The sequence below is a fragment of the Eufriesea mexicana genome, unplaced genomic scaffold, assembly GCF_001483705.2.
Source record: "Eufriesea mexicana isolate 0111107269 unplaced genomic scaffold, ASM148370v2 scaffold5394, whole genome shotgun sequence".
Taxonomy (NCBI): Eukaryota; Metazoa; Arthropoda; class Insecta; order Hymenoptera; family Apidae; genus Eufriesea; species Eufriesea mexicana.
This window is the reverse complement of record NW_016913324.1, coordinates 576,544-596,356: the sequence shown is the minus strand read 5'-3', so window position 1 is coordinate 596,356 and position 19,813 is coordinate 576,544. Positions and strand designations below refer to the sequence as shown.

The window sequence follows — 19,813 nt, the reverse complement described above, 5'->3', positions numbered from 1 at the left end:
ATATATTTTATAATACAATTATCACAGATATGTAAACTACAAAATATTATATTTACTATTATAAAATGCAACTTGCAGTTTGCCAATGATCCCATTGCACGTAGTATGACAACTTATCTACAGCCTAGACTATATTATAATTTAAATACAATTAAAAAATATATATTTAAAAACTCTATTCGCCGGTATGTTGTACCGCATATGTATCAGTGTTGCGTTTGATTTCATTGTCCGCTGCTTCAGATTTAATGAGAGCTTCGATCTCTTTTGATATAGAAATGTTTTCTATTTTTTTGGTACAAGTTTCATCTTTGTAGTCCTCAGACTTTAACATTTCAGAGGTGATCTAAAATATATATGAATATATTATAAATTATTATATAGTATATGTTGGTTTTATTAAACTATATGTAATTATGTAATTACTTTTCTTTGTATTTCGTCAGCCTTAAATTTCTCTAGTTTTTCCTTATCAGCAAGCCCAATTGCAGTCTTTGATGATGTTTGTCTCTTTGGAGTAGGTTTTCTTGGCTTAAATGATCCAGAAGCTTTCTTAGGTAACTGTGAACTCATATGCTTCTTAGTCTCACTCGACTGATCGCAATTATGAGTTAGCAATTGTTCTTTAGTTTTAAATGCCTATAATGCAAATTTTAAAATGTAATTATCTACTTAAATTATATCCGATAGGTACGATCGAATGTAAAACTTACGTGTGAACAAATTTCGCATTTTAAACTATGTTTATTCATTTCATGATGCTTAAGAGCTTGTGCCCGATGAAAATTACGATTACAGTGACTACAACTAAATCTTTTGATATTGCTATGCGTCAGTAGGTGACGCTTTAATTTATCAGGTCGTGAAAATTCACTCATACAACCTAAATATGTTCTGAAGGGACACTTCAATCTCTTAGTTAAATCGTGAATCAACATATGGCGTCCTAAACGATCTTTTCGCTTGAATCGAGCTGGACAATGCTATAATCAATGAATTGTTTATTTAAAAAAATGTGTAAAACAATTTAAAAATATTTTAATTGACCGTAAAATCACTCACAGGACATAGGAACGGTGTTTCCTCGCTATGGATTAATTTATGATTGGCTAAGTATTGCTCAGTTTTAAAGGCCTTTCCGCAATCTTCGCAGGCAAATCGTGCGGATGAGGCGTGCGTTTTTAAATGACGCCGCAAAAATCGTTCGATCAAGAAACTCTTTCCACAATGTAAACAAGCATAGTCATGCGTTGTGGTTTCTGTATGGTGTTGTAAAGCCTCCAAATTAGAGAAAGAGGATTTACAAACAGAACAACAGTAATATTTCTCTGTTGTTTTTTGTTTTTGGACGGAGTGAGCATATTGATGAAGTCCAAGATCAGACAGAGTATTAAACACTTCACCGCACACGTGGCAACGATATTCTGATCTCTTATGACTGCGTGTATGCTCTAAGAAATCTTCAAGTTCAGCGAACATCATACTACAACTACTTTGCACACATTTGTACACTTTCAGTGCTAAGTGAGAGACTATAAGATGGCCCTTTAGAGCTTTGTACGAGTCAAATATTTCTTTGCAAAACTGACAATGATAGGTGCGATCTATACTTCCATCTGGTGGTGCCTAACAACGGTCATCAAGTATTAAAAAAGGAAGACAGGAAAGGAAATCGTATGCCCGTGCCAAAATGTTTAAAATACCTCTGGGGGTAAAGAGTGTATAGCAGTTCCTGGCCATACTTTATGTGATGACATATGCTTTTTAACGTTTGATTTTTGTGCGAATGCACGTCCGCATACAACACATTGATATGGTTTTTCCCCTGTATGAGAACGTTCGTGTTGTTGCCAATAAAATTTTTTTGAAAATTGTTTGCTGCAATAACCACACTTATACTGTAATAAAAAGTATCAGTTAAAAAATACACAATTGTAAGTTAAAAGAATAACATTAAAACAAATTTGTCATCTTATTAAACTTCATACCTTTAAGTTCTGTGTTTGATTAGTAGTATTTTCAGATTCTATTGAATTTTCAGTCATTGGTACATCAACTTTATTGTTAATGTTTTGTTCTTGAGAAATATCACTTTGGAGAACTTGAGGTACTTCGTTTGAATCATCTTTTATGGGCTCATCCCCTGGAATAGTAGAGTTTGCAAAAGTATCCAAACCTTCTGAACTTAATATAATTGGAACACTAAATGTGGAATCCGTTGTAAAGTAATTAGCACCCTCCTGATCCATGCTATAACAAATAAATAACACATCATTTACCAGGAAGGAACTTTTTAGTATATATCATTAAATAATTAACAATATCTATTTACCTAAATAGCATATCGGATTCTTCAAGTATAATTGGTTCACTAAGTTGATCATTTTGAACAAATGTTTCTTGTGGATTATATTGTGGTACATCTTGACTATTGTCTTCTGTGTGAACAGTCTGAGTTTCATCATTCACCAAAAACTGACTTAAATCTACTGTTTGTTCTTGTGTCTTTTGGTGTGTCCTTTTGTGCAACACAAACATGTGCAATGATGTAAATTGGCTTTTGCATTTTCCACACTGAAATATATCTTCCTCATCTTGATCAATTGCTAAATACAAATCATGTAGATGTTTATTGTAAATTTACTTTACAGAAATTTTTACAACGATGAATCTTCAATTAATAGGTTAACAGTGATACTTCATCAAAAACTCACCTGACTGTTCAACTTCAGTTATTAAAGTCTGGGACTCTAATAATGATTGCACAGAAGGACTGTCTAGTGATACACCTACAAAGTAGAAAAAAATGACTCTAAATTTCCAAAATACTACCTAAATTTTCTTTTAGCGAGGAAGATAAATAAGATACTTGTTGGTTAACCCCACCTATTTCTAGGATAGAAAAGTTTTACCTGTTAAAGCGTCGAAAATAGATTGCGCCATGTTTTGCAATAATATTAACGCTTCATTTTAAGCGAAATCAACGATCAGACTTTCATGAATCGTTTAATATGAAGAAAATGAATAAATTCCAAGTCGAAAACATACCGAGAATTTCTACGCCCTGCCAGCGTTGTTGCTGACCAGGCCAGCGAATGATAATCGATATGTCGACTACTAAAAACGATTCTAACCTCAAAATAGGATTGTAAGCTACAGTGCAAGTGGTATTGTAGTGTAAACGTTAAATTAGTAGAGCGGGTTAGGGTAAACGACATAAAATATCGGTGCGCGCGTAAATATTTTTTTAAAGTAGATTTTGTAAGAAAACATACAAAAATGGCAGCGATATTACGTGTGAAACGCAGACACGACGATGAACCATCAAATGCTTTGGTAATTTCGTGTAAACGACAAAAAATTGCGGAAAACGAAGTAACCGAAGCTGCATCAGATTCTTTAACGACTGTTGCTAAATTTGCTGGAACCTTTACAAAACAGGTATTTATAGAAAAAAAGCACAAATATTTTCAGCAAGCTACAGATTATACTTCGACTAAGTTAATATTTATTTTGTTTTTGTAGGAAGATACTGTGGAACATTTAATTCAAAGTTATAGAAAAGACGAGTTACAAGCAAATTTCAAACACCACCCTGTAGATATTACAAAGAAAGTAAGAGAGATAATAAAACAAACTTCAGTAGAAAATCGTTACAAAGTAGTTAGTTATTTTCGATCTTTGGATGATTCTAAAGACTCTGAAAACTCTGAAGACAAAATTATAACATTAATAGACGTAGAGGATTCGAAATCCATAGCAAAAGAGGATTCTGAAAAAAAGGTGAACAATATGTTTTAAATATTTTTCAGTCAGTTTAATTGATAATTACTTACATTATATGAATGTTTTACAGGATGATAATTATGTATATGATTTGTATTATGTCCAAACTGAGAACGATATATACCTAGATGATATGGTATCTATACATCCATTTGAACAAGAGTTAGTTTATGATACATACAGAGAGAATGATTATCCCGAAGCTGAATGTGAATCAGAGGATTCAAATTCAGAGTCAAATTGGAGAAACGACTACCCAGATTCTGATGAATCTGAGGGATCAATCGACGAAGATGATATGAGGCAGGCTGTTAGGAACATGGCATTAAATGAAGAATCTGATTTATCCGAAGAAGATGATTTTGTTGAAGCACTTAATGAAGCAGATGTAGAGGCTTATGGTTACAAATATGCAAAATACAAAGCAGACGCAGAAAAAATTTTAAAAGATAGTGACATTTGAAGATTGTTTTTATTAGGCATAACAAATTGTTGGAAGTACCAGATAGAGATTTACAAATGTTCAGCAATAAAGTAGCTTCTCCGTGATGTGTTATCAAATCTTTCGTATTTATTTTGTAATGGAATATCGTGAATCTTGCTTTCCTTTAGACAGCAATTAGCAGGAGGCCTGTAAATAACATAACAATTACTTTTATAAAAGTATCTGCGAACATTCGCGTTTTATCTGACTATACTACTCGCCAAAATACGAAAACAATTTTTATATAAGTGTGATTTTTCGAAAACGTTGTCGTATCGTTCCATATCGGACAACGTTTGGATTACAACATTCGCGTATTTCTTTCTTTCTCGCACTCTCTCTCTCTCTCTCTCTCTCTCTCTCTCTCTCTCTCTCTCTTTCTCAATCATTTACTCACTCATTCTTTCTCTCTCATCGTCGGACGTTCACACGCGAAGAAATCCATGCCTTTAACGAACTCGTTATGTGATATGAATATTACGCTGCGTATACGTGTAACACTGGCCTTAATTCTAATTTTTACATTTACGCGCTCGCAACGATTCCGTTACTTGTATACAAGTACAGGCGATGCTTTTTTTTTTTTGATTGCAATATAACGAAGCAAATGCGTTGGTAAGGATCCAATTACACCGTATCCGGAATTCGAAGAGAAATACTAGGGGCCATTGATTTATTTTTAATTTCTCGCTATTATACACACGAGACTGTTGGCAAAGCGATAGGAAACGACTCCGATCTTTCTTTCTTATGGCAGTCTGGATACAGTTATCAACGTACTTACTCGTCGAGAATATGAGCGCGACTTATGGACAATGACATCATTTATTTATATCTATATTTATTTATATATAATATATTAAGTGTCATATTGCAACTTAGCGTTTTCACAAGCTGGGAATTGGTATCATTCAAGATTATTACTATATCGTACCGTAATACTCTACTCGGCTACTGTACAACATTTTACACTCATCATTACTTTTCCGTAATTCCTTAGGTATGTGTCGATTATCAGTTACAACTACGAGATTATTGGAGAGTCATGAGATTGCACACCTTTTGTATCAGTCGATCGTGGCGCATGAGATCAGCTGCACCATGAATTTAGCTGCAACTACGATCCCTTTCATACATGGGTCTATATTACCATTTGACAGTTTCACTTTGGTATATTTCACGTGACTTTCTCTTCTAATACCCAATCTTTATTTCCGTCCAATTGATCCAAAGCGAACTATCAAACGTCGTCACGATCGTCTAACCTTCTCTTACTGCTACTAACATTCTTTATGTTTAACGCAGTTCCTCCTTTATGTCCGTTCACGCATCGCGTATGTACATGTCGGATAACTCAATTTATAAGTACAAACAATTCCCTGGATCAACAGAAATCACACAACGGTAGTCAACTAAATCGGATAGTCGGCAATTATATTATATATAAACTGGCAACAATTAACAGTCCCATCAGTTGTCTTGTTCTGAGAGTCTTTTTAAAGTACCGACGCCTCGGTTCGGCTGCTTGGAGGCGTTGTCGCATGGCTTGTCGAATTGTTATTATTATTATTGTTGTTGTTGTTGCTTGCCTCGCCGGCATGACTCGAACAATAGAATTTCTTGTGAGCTATGAACGTGCTCAAATAATTGAAGCTGATGTCGCATGACCTGCAGTAACGCGGACCGCTCTTGTTCGGATCCAAACTTTCCTCGGGAGGTGGTGTATCCTCGCGTTCTTGCTTTACCTTGTTGGCCACCGTCGGTGATGGCGGAGGCGGGGGTGGCGGTGGCTGCGGACTTTTTCGAACTTCGGTCTTTCCGTTTACTTGCACCTCACCCGGGATTTCTTCGGGAGTGGTAGCTGGAGCAGGTTCTGGGGTAGGCAGAACCGTTTCGTCATCAAGTACGCACGTTATGTAATTTTCTTCCTAGAACCGATTAAGCAACGTAGTCAAGGTATTTATCAAAAGCGAACGTGACAGCGTAACGAAGCGTTGCGTACCTGCAGATCGGTCCCGCGTTTCTCAAAATGCATTTTGATATGCGTTCTCATGCCACGCAACGTATTTCCTTTGTAACGACAGATCGTACACCGGAAAGCCTTGACGCCCTGATGCGCATCCATGTGACGTTGAGCTGCTCCAGCTGTCGGACTAACTGCACCGCAGACAGGGCATCTCCAACCCCCGGTCGGCCCGCTGGTACAGGTATGTGTGCCTCCAGGTTCGATTATAGTCTGAACAAACAATACATTGACCAAATAAGAATACGATAAAAATCGTGTCGTTTATTCCCTAGCGCGAGGAGGAATCCACGGAACGTTTTGACCAGAGTAAGGAGACTAGCACTAACTTTGCATTTCGAGCATCGCGAATGATGTTCCTGAGGTTCCGGCCTTTTGGGACAGTAAAACGCTTGATGAGCTGCCAGATTATCCATGGAGGCGAACTTGATACCGCACGCAGCGCAGATTAACTGAACCAGAGGAGGCGAGGGTGTACCAGGTGGCGGAGGACTGTTGCTGACGGTCGTTTCTCTTGCTTGGCAATAATGTTTCTTATGTGCGACGAAGTTTTCGTGTCGGCAGAATACGATGTTGCATTCTTTGCATCTGAAAGACGACCAGTTATAGGATAATCCACTAATCACCGTGATACAAGGTTCGACAATCATGATTATTTTCATTTTCTAGCATCTCTATCAGCTGCATAAAAACAATTGTCGTACAAAAGATTCTATATATTTAAAGTGTCATGAAAACGTCAGAGTACCTTACCTCGAGACACCCTGCTTCACGAGGACGCCAGGAACAGGCGGTGGCGGAAGTTCGGCCAGTCTTAGAGCTAATTCCGTCGGCGGTGGAGGTGCAACGGTTCCGGCTGCCGTGGGAGCGGAGCCAATGGACCTTGCCCTGGGACTTCCGCTTCCTCTGGATCTCGGACTACCAGGTGGTGGAGGTAGGGAAGAGGGAGCCGGCGACACCCTGTTCTCTTTCTCGTCCTGATGAGCTGGTGACTTTCTTATGCTCAAGTCTAGCGGCGCTGAACCAGATGGCGACGTGGACGATGCCACGATGGACGCTGGCGTCGTTGGTTTGTTCGCTGCTCGAAGAACCGGCGGAGGCTCGACCACGGTATTCTGCGGTGTCGTGGTGAGACCTCTCGTCATCGGTTGAAGATGACCTACGAGGGGACAGAAAACTCGTCAGCATTGGCATTTTCATAGATTCCTCGCTGCTCGATTTACAAAGAGAACCTTAAAGGTCTAAAGAAGCCGCGACTGAAGTACACGTACCATTCGGTAGTAGGAAGCACGCAGTGTCAGGGGCAGGCAAAGTCGGCGCCGCCAGGACGCTGGCTCCGCGGAACAAAGAGTACGGGACGATCAAGATCGGGTTGGTGGGCAGCGCCAAGCAAGGCTGAGGAGGTGGCGACTCTCCAGGACTCGCGCTCGTCGGCGGTGAAGCTTTCACCGACGAAGAGGCTACGGTAGCCGCCGGTGGCGTATCCTTCACCACGTGCCTGGTGCTGCAATAGTGCGTTTTGTGCGCTCTATACGTCTTCAGAGAGCTGAATCGGATGTCGCAGTTTCTGCAGTATCTCTCTGCCTCCTCGTTCAGAGATCCATTCGAGGCTGTAGCCGCGCCACTGCCTGGGGTGGTAGCTATGGCTGGCGCGGTTGGTATCGTGGGTGGTGCCGGGGACGCGGCGTGCATCCTCATGTGTCTGTTCAACGACACCTTCTTGTCCGCACTGTACGAGCAGTGAGGACAGGCGTAGGCCTTCCTCACCTCGAACTTGTTCGTCTTCTCCTCGTCCTCTTCGTTGGTGGTGTCCTCTTCCAGCCGGGGACGATGGGCGCAGTAGAAGGTGCGATGGGCCTCGAGTGTGCTCGCTGAGCTGAAGCGGATGCCGCACGGAGGGCAGAACAGTGGCGCCGGCCTGGCAGGCTCTACGGTGATGGTCTCCTTGCCATCGGTTGGCAGCACGAACAGCCTACCTGACGCGATCGCTGCAAATATTAGTTTCCTCCATTGAGATACGTACTTTTGCCTATGGAAGCGAAGCTAGGTCCAAGTCGGGTAAGATTGTTTATAGTACTGATACCGAGAAAACGTTTATGTTGAAAATGTCACGAATATCGATGTCACAGGTATCGTCGTATCGTCTAGTCGACATTACCATTCTGAAGTCCAGCCGGCAAAGGTGGCACAGGATTCGGTGGCGAGGTATTTTCCGGCTTGACGGTAAGTGCGGCTACGGCGGCGGGGCGGAGTGCAGGATCCGTCGCCAGACTAGCATTGAGTCTCAGTCTTGGTGCAGCTTCGTCGTCGAGTTTCAGCTTCTTCTCGGACGGTGGATTGTCCGTGTTCGACCGCCTCGAGGAGTCCTCCGAGTCTCTCCTGCACATGGATTCCCGTCTTCTGGTCGAGGATGACGAAGAGGACGACGACCTCGGCTGACAGTCTTCCTCCTTAACCACGGCCATGACAGATTCCTCGTCCGTGTCCTTCGGACTCGATTCTCGCGTCTGATTGGGTCTCGGGTTGACATGTCTGTCTCTCAAGCTTCTCGCAACCTGTACGAATATTTCGAAATCTCTTAGCCGCTTTGACTCGAATTGCCACGATTTTCCATATGAAAATTACACCGGAATACGGTTTTACAAATTTTAGTATCGCATACGTCGATCGCAAAATTCTTTTTGCTGACCTCTACACGAGACCGATTAAACGTTAAACGGTAGAGTCGAGTCCTAATTAAATTTTACCTCGATATCTTCGGTAAGACTAGCCAGTCGTTTCCGAGCGTCTTCGGAGAGCACGCTGAGCCTCAATCTGATATCCTCAGCGGTCGAATTCGCGATCGCAACGGACGAGGAAGGGGGATTCAGTCTCGGCGGTGGCGGCAAACTCGATTCTTCCTCGACGACCGGCGCGATCGGGCTGGAAACTGCCGATCCACCGCCCTCCACTCCGCTGCTCACCGAAGGCGTCTTCTCCGAGTCGCTCCATTCCTCATCCTCCCCTGAAATCACGAGAAAACAGAGAAACGTTACCTTCACCTCTCTATTCCACCAGTGTTATCTTAACTTCCATATCATTCGAGATGAGGCAATTAACCTCCAACGATCATTTTTCGTTTCTATTAAATCTCCACCCTACAACAGGTGTCTGCGGATCTCGGCGAAAGGGCAAAATCAGCGACAGACGTGTCTCCCGGTTAATTCGCAACTCCGATAATTCGACTACTCCCGATACACTATGTTCCTACATTTCTTCGAGCTGTCCCAATGGTAATCCACGAATGCGCCGGAAACGACCATGGTCCACGAAGCGGTTGCACGTGGAAGAAACGGCGACCTCTGCGTAGCCGGAAGTGGTCGGTAATAGGAAGAAAGCGAGAAGAAAAAAGAAGCCCGGCACGCACGTTAAACGATGCGTCTCTATGGCCGTTCGGCTCCCTAATGGTCGTTCGCCACGCCAGCCTTTGCGTACCCTCTGTTCCCTTCCCCCTGCCTGTCCTTTCGCCTATCTCTCTCTCTATTCATCTATCTATCCCTCTACCGGGCCACCACCACCCCACTCGTTGCACCCTTCGCACGCCTCTGGAGATCCCCACCATTCGACGAGCCGCTTCGACGCCGAAAGGGGCTGCTCTCGCGTCGAAATCTCGGATAAGCTCGACACCATGGGGTTGCCCGGCTTATTGGCCATCGAGCTGGCATCCCGCGAAACGATGCACGCTTTCCTGGAATTTTTCACGATCGATCCCAGGCTACCTCGGCCTCGTTCCACTATAGCCACGTTACGTTGGAATTTCCTTTTCGATCCGTATCAAACCTCTCGAGTTTTCCGATCGAGGAACTTCCACTGTGAGAAGGTACATTCGGGTTAACTTCCAAGATTGAGGGATTTTTCTAAGCTTTACAGGATCGGGAAGCTTATATAGCTAGTGCATCGACTCTATTCGGGTTAAGAGATACGTCGATAGAATATCTAGCATACCGATACACCGATTTTCTTAAATCTTCGCGTTATTCCAATTGAGAAGAATTGACAGGAGGTAGACTACGAGCAGCTTCTCTGACGTTGGCAGCTTCCAAAAACAAACGCGGCAGTTTGGAAACATCCTGTTGCCAGGCTGCGAAGCGAGTGTGGACACACCATCGACACCTCGCGGATCACGGTATCTCTGCTTCTCCGGTTTCTTTTTCCCGGCGATCCTCGCGCGGATATCCGCCGCGGCGGGACACAACGGAGTGCACCGTCCAGGTGGGTTGTCCTCGAAATCGAGAGGACACGCGTATCGTCCGTCGAATTACCCGGATGCTTTAATTGCCTGGCTGGGCGAGGCTGGTCGGGACTCTCGGAGCGCGCACGAGAGCGAGGAAGGAGACGAGAGGAGACGAGAGGAGACGAGGAGGAGGAGGCGAGATGCCGAGGCAGATTGGGCAAAGGGTTGCAGCGCACTTCTAGCCTATCCTCGACTCGCATCTACAGCTCGGTCGTGTTCCTTCTGCCTCTCTGTAAATAAGCGGTCATCGATGGATCGGACCAGCTCGCCAGCACCACCGCGTTCCTCTTCCGTCCTTCTTCCACCTCGTTCCCTCGCCCGTTTTCCTAATGCTATCTGCCTTCGAGTCCCTATTTCTTCCAGTCCAGCTTGTCGTCGTTGCTCGCTCCGCGGCCAGAGGGAGAGAGCATTCTTAATTGCACGCGCGTACAAGCTACCTGGGACCGCGGAACACGCTCGCCTCGCGTTTACGCGCGAGCTTCCTTGCGGCGAGACTGATCGAAATTGCGAATTCAGAGTTCCACTCGTAGGATCTTTTTCTGGTAAAGATCATTCCAACTGAGCTTTCATCGAGATGGGGGAATTTTAACGGATATTAAGCGAATATTAGGTAATTTTATTTCTCTAATGCACACCGATACTCGTGTCACACAGCGTTATCGTTAGAAACACGAAATCTCGACAAGAATCGATTAGTATTCTATTTTTTAATCGGTCTAGACTATCATCCCGTGCAATTGTTTAGTAAAGGACTCTTATTTTCTTTTTCTCCTTTTTTCTATGACAGCTAGAGCACGTGCTCCTTGCGCGCGAACTTGCAGAGGGACAAATCAGCCGCAACGGGGGTTGATCGTCGAAGTTTCTTTGTACGGAGTGAGCATTCGACCCCTTCGGATGCAATGTTCCGCGAAGACATTGGCTCGCGAAACGACTCTATCAAGCACGAGCGGTGTCCCACGAAGTGAACTATTAAACCCGCAGGCTCGTCCGGTCGCCTCTATCTGCCTTTCATTCTCGTTACCGGGCTTCGACCATTCTTAATTGCACGTGCATGCAAACGTTCAACGGCCGATCGAGAGGGCTGCACCTTGCTCGCCTACAACCACCTACTACAACCGCCACCAACCACCTCTGGCTTCGCTGAGGGTGTAATATATCTCGAAAAGAAGACGGTGGTGGTGGTGCCGGTGGTGGCAATGGTGGCGGACGGAGGGCAGATGGGGGCAGGGGGGCAAACACGGCCGCCATTAACATATCCGCGGTCTGATAAGCCATTCTCAGAACCGATACCGCGCCCGTGTACACCTTCGTACCCGCTTTATGCGAGAAACGAACAGCGCCGCGTGAGAAACGGAGTTCGGAAGCTCTCCTGCTCTTTGCCACTTACGCCATTGTTACCCTTTGTCCGGAGGTTTTAATTGAATTTAGAAACAACCACGCTACTGTTCCTTACTGTCTGACCGTTAGGTCTCGACGCTTTGCTTCCTTCTTTCGCTTTGGACCCCTTTCTATCATCTACCTACCGTTTCCTCTAAAAATTCGACTAGCTTTTCAGCCACCTCTATGAGGGTTCCAAACTTTTGCCTCTGTCATCGAGTAATCCCCGTTTCATCGTTCTCGAGGATTTAGAAGTTCACGCTCGGTCGTTAACACGAAAACGAAAGACTCGACACCTGCTCGTTGCACGGGGGCACGAATGTTTCACACGTCGCGGCGCGTGGCTCGTTTTCGGTCGCGTAACGCATTATGGTCTACCGCGTCACGCGCTCCTCGAAGCGGCACCTGGAACGGTATCGACGCTCGTGCTCAGCTTTTCCCAATTGTCTCTCGAAATCGAGACATTCCTTTGTTCCTCGTCATCGAGACGGTCTACGATACCTTTCCGTCCGTCTTTCGTCAGGGAACACGTTCACGGCGAGCTTTCATCGCCCTGGGCCGCTTCCTGATCGCGAAGCATCGCGAGGTACCAACCGCAAACACGTTCTCTCCGCTTCCTTCCAGGTCGTCATCTCCCGCTGGCTGGACGTGTAGCTAGCGCTCGGAGGAAGGAGGATGCGATGGTACACCGGTGGCAGGAAAACGAGCGCAACGGTAGCAGCTTCATCGGCGCTATGCAAATAGGATCCTGATCGTGACGCGGGTAGGCAAACACGCGACGTACAGGTAACAGGCAGGGCTGGTGAGGCCTGAGTGAGTCCTCTCTGCTTCTGCTTCTTCTTCTTCTTCTTCTTCTTCTTCTTGTTTCTTCTTCTTGTTCCTTCTTTCCAGTCGTATTATGGTAGTGTGCGCCCTCTTTTCACGGGGCCACGACCCATGCCAGAGATGCATGCCACTCGTACCGATGCATCCATGAACACTTTGCTTTTCTCTTTCTGTCTTTCCACCTCCCCCTCCCGCCCACCGCCTCACCCCTCGGTCTCTCCTGCGAACCTCTCTCTCCCTCTCTCTCTCTCTCTCCACCAGCCACCAGGCGTCTTTTCCTCTCTACTCTACACGCTGCATCGTGGAGATATGCTAATGCAGCCGTCCCGATCGTGACACTGCGGCTGCTAAGTGAGAGCTCAAGTCGCAACCTTCTCATCGGCTCCTACGCCGCGTCGAGCCTCTTCCTCGTGGCTCCTCCATCTCGCTCTCCTCCTCGCTCCTTCCTCTTCCTCTTCCCGTCGCTGCATCTTAGGCAGCCTAACTCGTCGACGTTGACACTCGTCCTGTTTCGGCCGACGCTTCTTGGCTCACCATTACCGGCAGACCACGCGGGGACAGTCCTGGGCCCCGTGTAAGACCGATAGGCTTGACGCTGATGGAGTTTGATCGGGATCGTCGAAATTGCTTGACCGATTTCAGCGTCCAGTTCGGGCCAGGGTATTCGGGACCCATATGAACGACTGGGAATTTTCTACAGCGACGGGTGTAACAATTTGCAGCAAAGGAAAATTATAAAATTAAATCGATCGTAATGGAAGGAAACACAGACGTTGCCATTTACAACGAAGAAATTAAGCACGAAGAGAGCTTGATCCCCTTCAGGGTGAAGGTAGGGAGACGAAGGTTCGGCTGCGCGAAATGGAAGTCGCTGGAAGGGTTCCAGGTGGATGGTACACCGACATCGTGGCCAGTGGACAAGGATCGCGGCCCGTGTAGTACAACATTATGCACAATTTACCGGACGACGTCTCTAGAACGAAACTGTCCATGTTCCGATTCAATTAAACGCCGATGCAATCGATCAATTCAATTCGTCCCGTTACACTTAGCTCTTCAAGATTCAGCGGGCATCGGTGCAAGCACACCTCATTAAAACGCAAATCTACCCGATCGATCCGATATCTTCGATCTGCCTTTATTCCGGCCTGCTCCTCGCCTCGTCGTTTTCTTCGTCGGCCGTCGACGAGGGGGTGGCAGACGGAGGAGAGAGAGAGGATTCCTGTACGAGACCGTCCGCGTTCGGAGTCCATCCCTTCCAAGAAGTTCAGATCACGTCGCGGAGGACATTATTCATGCAAAGCTCTTACTACGTCCACCTCGTCTTCTATCTGCGTATCAACACGCATGGGGCCTATACGTGGCCGTCATACGTGTAGTGACACGGCGACCAGGCGACTCCAATCCACTCCGATCACAGACCCGAGGGAATTTCGTTGATCGACGAATACCGAATCTCCATCGAATTCTTCGTACATCTTTGAGGATATCTTCGATCCTCGTGAACTTTCCCAGTTTTTCGTCCCTATTTTTCCAGTTTCCTAAGCTTTGTTCTCGCTAATAATCCAAGCAACGCGTGCACGCTTGGGTCTCCAATTGCGATCGCGTTCGGAGATTCGGGTACCCCGAGAAATCTACCGTTTAGGTGTAACAAAGAGACTCCGTGTAACTGTTTCTCACCCTCGTTTCATCGATTCTCCCTTCCACGTGTCTCCTGTGCGAATTAATCGACTATCGAATCACGTCGTGGATAATAGAGGAAATTATAAATAGCTGCGTGACTCACCGCGTACTGACCCAGGCCAGGTACGTGTCACGCGGATTACATCACCGTTCTCCAGAAAACCGAATCGACTTATCGCCTCGATCGACTCGAGCGAGTCGTACAAAATGCAACAACGTCGCGCCATCTACCTCGGTGTCTTCCTCCAATATCTCGTAGGTTCCATAAATTTCTAGGCGCTCGTACGAGGATTGCTCGGGGTATCGTATCGTATGGTACATCTCGCGATGTCGATTGGAAAATTGAATTACGCCTGTATCGATCGCGGATCCGTCCGCGGAGATCGTGTATCGGTGTTTTCGGACGTAACACGAGGGATCGGTAGAACGCGTCGCGTGTTACCCTGTCCGTGCGAGGGTATTTCACGCGACGCGCTCGCGTGTGCGCGCACGTAAAGACAATAATGATAGTAATTATGCTAAAGGGCAACGATAAATCCCGCGCGTCGATATCGTGACGAGATACCGTAACGTTTCGACTTTCAGCCATTTACCACTTAATTACCCGATCGAAAGCCGAACGAAAATACGCGCCGATTACCGGCCGCGAATATTATTAGTTCATTGGGCAGAGTGAATAAAGCTAATGGCGTCGGTTATTACTGCCATTACGGCTCGATATTATGTTCTAATGACGATGTTTACCGCTGGATATGCCCGCCACTCGTTATGCTTGCTCTCGTTGGTACCTGTTGAGACTTTATTACGTGCTGACACGTCTGCCGCTGCTGGTTCTCGCTGTGATAACGCGTTTCGATACTACTCAGGGTCTAGATGGATCTTCCATGGGGTTAGTTTTAGGTATGGAATCGTGTATCAAGAGAGATCTAATTGTAAAAATTCTCTATTGAAATCTTTTATGACTAAAGAAAGGTATATGTTTCTTTGAGTGCTTCTCTTGAGAGTCCTGGATGAGAGTCTTGAGAGTGCCAGGACCGAGTCCTGAGTGTCAAGAGGGTACCGTGACGTGGTTCGCCTAAATCCCTCAATTTTTATCGAATATTTATATTGTTACAGATCAGAACCCCTTTTCTATGAGCTCGATCGTTGGATTGCTGAAAGATTTCTAACGTATACGACGTAGAATTGGATTAACCCTGTCTAAACGCTGTCAACTCGACTCGTTGAACTTCACTGAAAGACGCTCCTTTTTATAGTGATCTGCGATTGTTCTTTGTTCGAACATTTAACTAGGTCTTGAACCCCTTTTCTACGAGTTCGATCAGTGGATTGCTGAAAGATTTCTAACGTATATGACGTAGAATTAGATTAACCCTGTCTAAACGCTGTCAACTCGACTCGTTGAACTTCACTGAAAGACGCTCCTTTTTATAGTGATCTACGATTGTTCTTTGTTCGAACATTTAACTAGGTCTTGAATCCCTTTTCTACGAGTTCGATCAGTGGATTGCTGAAAGATTTCTAATGTATACGACGTCGAATTAGATTAACCCTGTCTAAACGCTGTCAACTCGACTCGCTGAACTTCGCTGAAAGACGCTCCTGTTTATAGTGATTCGCGATTGTTTTCTGTCCGAACATGCTAGTAGGCTCTGAATTACTATTACAGAAGTTGGAAATCCCCGCCCGAATATTCTGCAAGGTGCTGGATTACTATTTGACAGGAGTTAGACCAAGTGCAGGGTGAATATGAGAAACTCGTAACGATACAAACATTCGTTCTCGGAATTTAGATCTTATAAGCTATTTATTCATACCTTATATCCTAGATTGATCTTTGCCTGCAACTAAACTTATCTTTTCAACGGTAATATCGATCTTCGAAATCTTGAGATTGAACGAAATTGAATATCCCGCCCAAAGCGCGCGTGTAAACTCGCCTTTAGCTACGAGACGTACTCGTCGATCTTCGTAGCGTTCATCATAGACGAATGGTGCCCCATGTAAATGTATCAGAAGTGTATCTCCCAGGTGTAACGTTAATTTCTCGAACGGCTGATTTTATTCGACACGTGGACGCAATCTCGCGTTATTAATTCCGCGTGGTTGAATTTTCCAAGATTTCCAGCGACTATTAATTTCGCTATTAGCCTACGTGTACCGTGTCGATCGATAGGGCACGATTAACGCGTTTCTCGGCTCGGTTACAGCGCGAACCAGTGTCCCGTTCCACTCATTGTCTATTTCGCCTGTAGAATAAATAGATAAACAAATGATCCCCATAAATTTCCATACGATTGTCCTACGTCGAAAGCATTCTCGTACGCGGAGAACGATCTCCGATCAGCGCCGGGACGCAGCTGTTTCTTCTTTTATCTCGCGACAGGAACAGGATCCGTGCAGGTCGTTTCGCTTGCTAGCAGGACCTTCGAGGGACGTTATCGGTACTCGCCATCTGTCACCGAGCTTGCTTTTCACTGCTTTTGCTGGCGATTTTTTCTGGTGCCGGTGAAAACCAGAAATCGAGACCGCCATCCGTGCCCCGCGAGGAGCAACGCTGCGCAGACCTCGCTCTCTTTGTCTTTTAAATCCATCTACCGAAATCCTCAGCAACTAGGCTAGAATCGTTCCCCATTCTTACGCGAAGCCGACCATATCGTCCATAGTCAACGCCCGAAACGCGCTAATGACTCGGGAGTCAAGCCTGTGTCAACGAGGTGCCTCCTGTCATCTCTTCAAGCCTTTTCCTATTACGTGATTATATACGAACCCCAAACCCGAGACGAGTCATCCGAAACGAACCAAAGTCCATCGATAGCCAATCCTGTGTCAACCGATATTTCCCCAAAACGTACCCTTTCCCTAACATACAGTCCCGCGTATATATATCCGCACCTGGACACGAATAAAGAGCACTCTGCACGGTGCAACTCCACCGTGTTATACCTTCGCGAGACCTTCCATGAATATACGTAGTTATCCGCGTTAGTCTCTATTCGAGAGTTGGCCGAACGAAGTTCTCCTTACGTCGCCGTAATTGTCCCGTGACAGATGCTTCGTCGCCTGGCTTTGATCTAGAGTTCGGTTGCCGATTTGTACGAAGGCAGGGTGAAACGAAGAGGACTATGTCGACGTTGAGAATTCGGCTTTAGTATGTTGGTCACCTAGGTGGGACGGCTCGATGGAATACGCGTTACGACTCCCTATTTGGGACTGACAGTCTCGCGCAGTCCTTTTTCCAACGCTCTTCTTGGGACAGCCATTTGCATTCTCGAGGGGGTGAAGTTGGGACATCCGCGCGAATTATTTATTATTACTTATACCTTCGCGAGATCTTCCATAACTATACGTAGTTATCCGCGTTAGTCTCTACTCGAGAGTTGACAGAATGTTGCTCTCCTCGCGTCATGGTAATTGTCCCGTGACACTTACGTGAACGCGAGTTTGTACCTCGTTTTTGGGACATTCGACGTTCCCTGTTCGATACTCGAAGACGCGAAATAGGCGAGCAGCAAGCTGTCAGAGGAGGCGCGAGTACCGAGGGAAAAAGGCGAAGGTTTATCTGGCCGAGTGTCTCTGCTGGTGTCAACGGCTGGGTATCTCTTAATGACTGCCCCATCTTTCAAGGCTTAATCGTCGACACGTATAAAGCATATCCCTGGCCCTCTGCATATTCAATGCGCATGGCGGGCTCGTGCTGCGTACACGCGTTGAAAATTATCTGCCGCCTCCTCTCCTTCCATTGAAATTCCGGATTCCCGTTTTCTCCGACGAACAACAAAACGTCCTGCAGCGATACCCGAGTATCCACGAATCACGCCATCTGCCACCCTTTCTCCCTCGCTCTCCAAGCTTTTACGCCAAGTCTCCTTCCCATCAGCGTTCCTCCGCTTCTTCCACGGGGACGTTCCTCCGGGGCCCTCGGGGGCCGCGAGACGATCGGGAGAAAGAGTATCTGGAGGATGTGACGGACGGGAAATATAAATACAGTCGAAGTATATATACGTGGAAATATTACGCGACGAAACGTAAAGAGTGGTCGAAGGAAGAGCAACGCGTGACAACCGGTCACCGATCTTCCGCGTCGTCCATCGCGGGAGATAAAACTACCGTTCGCTGCGGTCGACAATGGCCGCCGGAGCTGGACCCCCAGCTCGGTCCCGAAATAAAACAAATCCGCGGCAATTATATTCACAAAATATTCCGGCTCGCCGGCAGCGATACCATCTAGCTCTCTTTCTTCGTTCAGCTCGATACAATCAACGAAAATGGATCTGGATCGAGTCTCATTGTGGCAGCGAGCGATACTACGACGGCCAGCCGAAAGATCTCCGAAGGACCAGTATACGCGAGCAGAACTCGAGCAAGTTAGAGGGAGGAGAGGAAAAAAGGAATAGAGAGAGAGAAAGAGAGGGGGCGGGTAAAGAGTGAATGGTTGAAAGAGGGACGGGAGCAGGGGCCGGCGAGGGAGAGAGACGGAAACAAGAGGAGAGGAGAGAAGATGGCCAGAACTCGCTTCTCGTCTAGCTAGAGATCTAATCTCTCGTTCCCGCGCTGCGTGCCTAATTAAAGATCGATATCTCCCGATATTATTGCACCCCCTCCTTGTACCACCTTCCAGCCACCCCATCGGCCTGCCATCCTCCCCCTCCGCCACGTAGCAGGTTATTAAATTCTCCTATCTCGAGGATCTGGACTGGCCGGTCCTACCCGCTCGTATCTGATCCGGTCAATCTTTAGTCTCGTTACCTTTCGGCCCTCTGTTCGGCCACGATCGAGTCGATTCGACTCTTTACAAATTTCCAAAGAGGACCAGACCCCGGATCGACCATGAGAAACGACCGACAGCACGGAGAGCAGTCTCTACATGGATCGAGCAACGGATCAACTCCGATCGATGGATCGGTCCAGCTGTCAGACAGATGATCCCGGTGGTTGTTGTTGGAATGAAACTGGAGTAGAATGGCGGACCTCTTTTCGGGACAAACGTTCGGCAGAGAAAATGGCCGCTCGAACGATAGAAAATGGTTCCTTCTCCCGCGTTGTAATTAGATACGGAGGACAGGCAGCACTCTGAATCTCTGAAGTATCCGTGCCGCTACTGTCCTGCCTCTTCGGAAGCAAACCTCGAGGAAGGTACTCGGGACATAGCCCAAGGTATTAATCTCGAGGAAGCGACAGCAACTCGAGTCGATGAAGAAGCAGCTGGAGGACCGATCGTTCGATCGTCGAATCAATCGGAGGACACTGTGAACGCGGCTTAAAACATTGAGACGTGACCAATGCTCGTTGCCACGAAGGCAATGCCACATCGGGCAATTATCGCTCGGCAGGACCTCGACGTGCATACATTAAGGCCGAC

The 19,813-nt window shown here is 46.2% G+C and overlaps 3 protein-coding genes across 3 annotated transcripts in view; 1 reads left to right on the top strand and 2 right to left on the bottom strand.

The window, feature by feature from the left end:
• Window positions 1–175: 175 nt before the first annotated feature.
• On the bottom strand, window positions 176–2,993 carry LOC108552044 (zinc finger protein 341). Its single transcript, XM_017906419.1, has 9 exons — window positions 2,913–2,993; window positions 2,715–2,789; window positions 2,333–2,606; window positions 1,989–2,250; window positions 1,704–1,898; window positions 1,063–1,626; window positions 714–983; window positions 427–639; window positions 176–346 (listed from the first exon to the last, which is right to left on the bottom strand). Exons 1-9 carry the CDS (start codon window positions 2,941–2,943, stop codon window positions 176–178), a joined length of 2,055 nt encoding a protein of 684 aa, XP_017761908.1. The 5' UTR covers window positions 2,944–2,993.
• A 29-nt stretch (window positions 2,994–3,022) lies between these two features.
• On the top strand, window positions 3,023–4,249 carry fs(2)ltoPP43 (female sterile (2) ltoPP43). The gene is made up of 3 exons (XM_017906414.1): window positions 3,023–3,441; window positions 3,526–3,783; window positions 3,857–4,249. The coding sequence occupies exons 1-3, from the start codon at window positions 3,280–3,282 to the stop codon at window positions 4,247–4,249; spliced, it is 813 nt and encodes a 270-aa protein (XP_017761903.1). The 5' UTR covers window positions 3,023–3,279.
• An 81-nt stretch (window positions 4,250–4,330) lies between these two features.
• The window catches only part of ush (Zinc finger protein ush), a 238,615-nt gene continuing 223,132 nt past the window's right edge, over window positions 4,331–19,813 (bottom strand). The window contains exons 2-8 of the mRNA XM_017906418.1: window positions 9,041–9,297; window positions 8,452–8,848; window positions 7,565–8,281; window positions 7,047–7,452; window positions 6,623–6,881; window positions 6,273–6,506; window positions 4,331–6,198 (exon numbers count right to left, since the gene is read on the bottom strand). Of these exons, the coding sequence (XP_017761907.1) occupies window positions 5,767–6,198; window positions 6,273–6,506; window positions 6,623–6,881; window positions 7,047–7,452; window positions 7,565–8,281; window positions 8,452–8,848; window positions 9,041–9,297 (2,702 nt within the window). The 3' untranslated portion in view covers window positions 4,331–5,766. The remainder of the gene's footprint in view (window positions 6,199–6,272; window positions 6,507–6,622; window positions 6,882–7,046; window positions 7,453–7,564; window positions 8,282–8,451; window positions 8,849–9,040; window positions 9,298–19,813) is intronic.